The sequence below is a fragment of the Austrofundulus limnaeus genome, unplaced genomic scaffold (genome assembly GCF_001266775.1).
Source record: "Austrofundulus limnaeus strain Quisiro unplaced genomic scaffold, Austrofundulus_limnaeus-1.0 Scaffold244, whole genome shotgun sequence".
NCBI classification, from domain to species: domain Eukaryota; kingdom Metazoa; phylum Chordata; class Actinopteri; order Cyprinodontiformes; family Rivulidae; genus Austrofundulus; species Austrofundulus limnaeus.
Genome location: NW_013952646.1, coordinates 641,871 through 647,863, shown reverse-complemented (window position 1 = coordinate 647,863; position 5,993 = coordinate 641,871). Strand labels below are relative to the sequence as shown.

Here is a 5,993-nt window from a genome sequence, read left to right as displayed (position 1 = left end):
TGTGATGGGCTTGCAACCTGTCCAGGGTGTACCCCAGCCCTCGCACTTAAAAAAATGACATTTCCCCCCTGTTTTGGATGACTCTGGTCGCTTTTTGTTCTAGGTGGTATGGGAGAACATGAAACAGTGAAGAGAGGATCGTTGGACCTTCTGCTAGAAAGAATACGCAGATTTGGTTTTGGTAAGCAATCTAAAACTTAGACCTTGTTTGGTTTTTTTGCTTTATACAACATTTCCATGCTCATTGCTTTTATAATAATTATCAAACTAATTTATTACTGTAGACTTTATCTTCTGTGATGCTGATGTTTATCTTTTTAAGCAGGATTTTGGTTCCTATAAAAGATCAAATGTAATAAAAAAATAACCTTATCCAACAATATGTATTTGTGACCCTTCACATCAAATCAGGTCATTTTTGGTCACGCTAAACTAAGCACATTTTCAGATTCTTTGCTTTTTAAGCTACATTTTGATATCTAGGTCATCCCGTTATGAACAGTTCCAGAGATGTGGCTTGATTTGTCTTGTTAACTGGGAATACCATTTAGAAATTGGTCTGAATCCTTTTTCGTGTATGTTAATGAAGATTTCATGAAGTCGTTAGAAGGAGGAAAACCACAAACCTATTTGGATTTTGGGGTTTCCCAGCTAGTATTAACAAAAATGAATGGCTTTTCTGCTCAAAATCCTCTYATTTGTCAATTTTGAAAAGTGYTTCAAAACATTCTTTRGAGTTATATTTTGAACATATCCTTCAAAGGGACCCATAGATAAGATAATTATTCATCATATTTTGACAAAGTTAACACATTACAAATCAAACAATGCACTATACCTSCCTATATCTCACTAAACCACCTTGTGAGGATGCACTTATTTATTATCTTTATCTGATTTTACTTAATATGTGACTATTTGGGTGTTTTTTTCTCTCATTATATTAGACCTTGTCCCCAAAAATGAAAGCAAAGGAGCGACCACTTCAAAGAGCCAAACTGGGAAAGCTGGTAAGGCCATGAAGAGTCGTGTTCCTCGAGCAGCTACATCCCGCTTTGAACGAATCTGGCCCGGGGGAGTCATTCCCTACGTCATYGGAGGAAACTTCACTGGTAAGCAGCTCCACAGGACGGCTTCCCCCCACCATTCTGCAGTCAAATGTATGCTAAGTGTGACTGTGTGAAGGTAGGATGGAAGAAATATGTGTGTGTGTTTCAGGTAGTCAGAGGGCCATGTTCAAACAGGCCATGCGTCACTGGGAGAAACAAACATGYGTAACTTTCATCGAAAAGACGGACGAAGAAAGCTACATTGTCTTCACCTACAGGCCCTGCGGGTGAGCGTGGAAGATTTCTTTGTATATCTTGGATTGTGTTTGAATATGTGTGTGTTTGTGTGTGTGTGTGCCTAGAATTCACCAGTGACCTTGTCACAGTGAGAGACGATATGGCCACTCAACAATGGCTTTGCTTTCCTTCCTGTCCTGCTCCTGTTTCCCCGTCCCACCAATCACGCCGCTCGCTTTAAGTGTTTGTATGTTCGTGCAGGTCTTTTGTTCGCACTCTGCAGAAGAGCATTGTTCTGTCGAGTGGCAGCACGGTGGGGTCAAAGTGTATTTGTACAGCGGTGACACTTCACTTGCTGGTCGAGCTGAGTCGTAAAACTTTAGAGGACTGAGATCAGGACATTTAAGTTTATTGCTTTAAGCCAAGGCTGCGCAGATGGTTGATTTAAAAAAAAAAAGGATATCCAGTTATGTACTGTACWAGGAGCTGAAGTTGTAGGGTTGTGGTGAAAATATAGTCAAGATTATTTTGGAAGGAAAACACTTTTCTACCCCAGGTTCGGATTCTAAATCATTAGAATTTTAATAATTACAGTTTTTGTGAATTTCTAAGGACATAAACGGATGTATAAAAACTCAAATCAGTTAGAGGCATTCATCAGGAAGAAATCACTATTTGAAGTGGAAAACACTGAATCACTGCAGCACGCACTCAGTACACGTTTAGTATCTGCAGCTGTGTTTTATGTGCTGCAGAACAGGAACCTGCTGTAAAACAGCAATTATGCTGAGTCAGGCTTGATTTTTAGTAATATTTTCCTGTTAAATCAATAAATCAAATCAAATCAAACACATTTATCACAAAGAGTGTKGGTCCTGGAACAGACTGTGCTACAGTGAACAAGCTACCTAAGTGTAGTGATCTACAGACCGGTCTAAACAGGGGTTTACCCRAACAGTTATGACTCAGTCAGTTTGTGGTAGTAACTGAGAGTCATCCTCAGCAATTTCTCCAAGGACTAACAGATCGCATGAGGCATTATTGTAGTTTCTGACTTGTATTGTATGCAACTTATTTATTCTCCATCGCGCTTTTGACCCATTTCTGCAGAAAAGAGAGCAACAGTGTAGCTCTGCATCAAGCTGTTTTTAAAWTTATTTTATTTTTTGGCTTTTGAGACTTTTAAAACAACAATAAAAATACAACTAAAGGCTAATCTTCTTGTTTTCTCTTTAGTTCTCCCATATTTCCTCCAAAGCATTTCTATGGCTTTTAACTTGCTCATGCTCCCTTCTTRGAAAGACCTAATGACAAGCAGGCTGACATTAAAGTAACAGTGAAGATAAGTTTTGTTCAAAAAGTTATGAAAACTTTATTTCTTACATTGAGTTTAATTGTTACCTGACTGATTCAATTCAATTCAGTTTATTTATAAAGTGCCAAGCTGCAACAAACAGGGTACTGTACAAAAAACAATCAATATAAGGAAAAAGCAGATTGTGCTGCACCACTTCGTAGCAGTCTCCCATCTTGAGCAGCACATTGGCAACAGTGGAAGGAAAAACTCCCTTTTAACAGGAAGAAAGCTCCAGCAGAACCAGGTTTAGGACGGGCGACCATCTGCCTCGACCGGCTGAGTTTGAGGGGACAGGAAAGAGTCAGAAAAACACAAACACAGAATGACTGGTCCACTGTATTTTCTTCTGGAAGAGTGACAAAAAAACACATTATGTTGTTAATAGAAAATAATTGCAAAAACAAACATAGGAAAGTGACTGAAGACAGCAGCGGAGTGAGGAAATGTGGTCAGTTTGTCCTCCAGCAGTGTCAGCCTTTTGGGCAAAACCAAAGTGGGCTGCTGCCAGCGGAAAACATCTACAATCTTAAGTGCTGCAACTAGCTCCATCAGTATCCATCCATCCATCCATCCATCCATCCATCCATCCATCCATCCATCCATCCATCCATCCATCCATCCATCCATCCATCCATCCATCCTCTATACCCGCTTCTTCCTTTCAGGGTCACTGGTGTCCATATCCAGCAGTGACTGCGTCAGTAATCATGCTCTTAGAAATTAACAGCAATACTTTGAGGTATTTAGGGTTATTGAAGATATTCATGTGATCCATTGGTGCAAGTTGTTGTTTGTCCACTGTGACTGGCTGCATTTGAGATTACGCAGTGTAGAAATATCCTATTTGTGCAAAATTGTGTTTAAGTTGAAAACAAGAGAAAGTTATGCAGTATTATACAGTATGTGTGTTTGTTTCTGTAGTTTGTACATGAGAAGTCACTGACGTGTGCGGGAAAAGTACATTGCTGGCTCCTGATCCKTACAGTGCAATCAGCTCATTGGATAACTTTAATCAGATTTGTTAGTCTGGCACCAAAGTCTCCGATAACCTGGAAAGACAATACACTTGTGTGTGTTCAGTAAAAAAAAGAATGGTCACAGCTTTTTTATATTATGTTATAAAAGTGCAGGAATATCACAGCATTGATGTAAATAAATACTCTCCCTGTTGTCCTAGTGGATGTAGCAGCATAGTGCAGGAAATCCTGGAAAGACTGTGTGTGAGTGTGTGTCTGTTCATTGTTGAACACACACACACACACACACACTGCCTAATCTGTAGTAAATATCCTTTGCTTATCTCACTGCTATGAACTTCCTATTAATCCTTTTTAGGTGCTGTTCGTATGTGGGGCGTCGTGGCAATGGACCTCAGGCTATCTCCATAGGAAAGAACTGTGACAAGTTTGGCATCGTGGTTCATGAACTGGGCCACGTCATTGGCTTCTGGCACGAACACACACGGCCTGACCGTGAYGATCATGTCACCATAATCCGGGATAACATCCAGCCAGGTGAGACTCATTACCYAGGAGCCACCTGGGTCACAGCTAGAATCACTCGGGCTGTTTTCTRCCCGGCGTTCACAGACTGTGTGCTTGAATTCTCACTCGTTTTTCGGTTTCATTGAGTGTGAATTGGTCTTTTAATGACTGTGAAGTCAGCTTYACTGTTTTTTTATTGTCAACTGCCACTTTTCCTTAAAAGTAACTCTCTGCAGCACCACCCAGCTTGACAGGTGTTACATTAAATTAACCTGCAGCATATGAGGGAYAAGCAGAAGTTTTATTTAGAACATAACAACGTGCTCCATTCGACATTTACCTTTTTGATACGTGCCCCTAAATCTATGCATGGACAGGGTTAGTTATTTTTGTTTGCTGAAATTGTAAAAAGCGCAAGTGTGCAGTTCTGGAAACACATCAAATTGTTGCAATCTGCAGAAACGATGCTAAATCTGAGGTTTTATGTGGCGTTCAGGTCAGGAATACAACTTCCTGAAGATGGAGCCAGGAGAAGTGAACTCCCTCGGGGAGCCGTATGATTTTGACAGCATTATGCACTACGCCAGGAACACCTTCTCACGGTGAGAGAGCATCTTGTCTGTTGACATGTTTTGRATTTAAAAGAACACGACTTGTTTAGACTGATATTTCTGAACAGCAAAGCTGGCATCGTTAACAGTAAAGCTGATGGGTTTTTATGTAGTTAGGGGGATTTATGTTTTATTTATTTTGAGTGAATCTGATGTCAGAGCATCACAGGATTCTGCTGCCCATTTTATCATTGAAATTAAAAACTATTGTGGAAATGATTTTATGTTTTTTTAACATCAAGTGCATTTATTGTAGTTTTGTTTTTGTTGATCTGTGCATCAACACTACTCAACCCTATTTATGAATGTAACTATAGGTTTGTTGTGGAAATGTTGATTTAGCATATTTTTGTACATTTTTACATTCAAACTCTTTGTATACTTTATACTTTACTCTGCTTTAGCTCTGATTTTGTTGTTTTTTGCCTACTRTTTTACAATTTTTAGCTTTTATCTAGCCTTTTTGTTCTCTTTAGAATTAATTTAGCCTTTTAATGCTTATAGCTGATACATTTGCTAATTTAGCCTTTTAGCTACTTTTTGTTATTTTAATCTGTTATAACATACTGCTGCATTTAGCCAGTGATTTCCTACATTTAGTTTTTAGCTCACCATTTGCTATGGTATTTTGCTCCATTTGCCTTTTGTTTGTTTTAACTTCAAGGTAGCATTTACTTCCTTTGGCTTTAAGTTAAAGTTCTGCTCCAATAATACCTTCATTTTTTTAAAAAGTTGATATTTTCAGGGATTTTTACATCATCTTAATTTGCCGGACTATATTTATTCTGCTTATTGCTTCCCAACAACATGTTGTCATTTTAAAGTTTTTGCATAGTGATCAAATAACTCTTTAAAATGATTAACCTGCTTTACAACATTAACRAAATGGTTTGTAACTAAAAATAGATGGTATTTACTTGACAAGATCACTTTTTTTGTTTGTATTTTATACACACATTTTAGTAAAAAAACAAGTACTTGTTAACATTTCCAATGTTTAGTTCAGAACAAGTTGTGTTACACTGCTCTGATGACACATTTATTGTTTGTTGTTTAAAGTGGGATGTTCCTCGATACCATCCTTCCATCCAGAGATGAGAATGGRGTCAGGCCTGCCATTGGCCAGCGGACCAGACTCAGCAAAGGAGACATTGCACAGGCAAGGAAGCTCTATAGATGTCCAGGTACTGTTAATTTACTCTGCTTGTGTGTGTGTGTGTGTGTGTGTGTGTGTGTGTGTGTGTGTGTGTGTGTG

At 38.8% G+C, this 5,993-nt stretch overlaps 1 protein-coding gene across 1 annotated transcript in view; it reads left to right on the top strand.

Annotated features, from left to right (window-relative positions):
- tll1 (tolloid-like 1) overlaps positions 1 to 5,993 on the top strand; it is a gene marked incomplete in the record, with an annotated part of 57,723 nt that overhangs the window by 22,297 nt on the left and 29,433 nt on the right. The window contains 6 exon segments of the mRNA XM_014020209.1: positions 104 to 181; positions 948 to 1,112; positions 1,219 to 1,336; positions 3,979 to 4,157; positions 4,624 to 4,729; positions 5,798 to 5,922. Of these exon segments, the coding sequence (XP_013875663.1) occupies positions 104 to 181; positions 948 to 1,112; positions 1,219 to 1,336; positions 3,979 to 4,157; positions 4,624 to 4,729; positions 5,798 to 5,922 (771 nt within the window).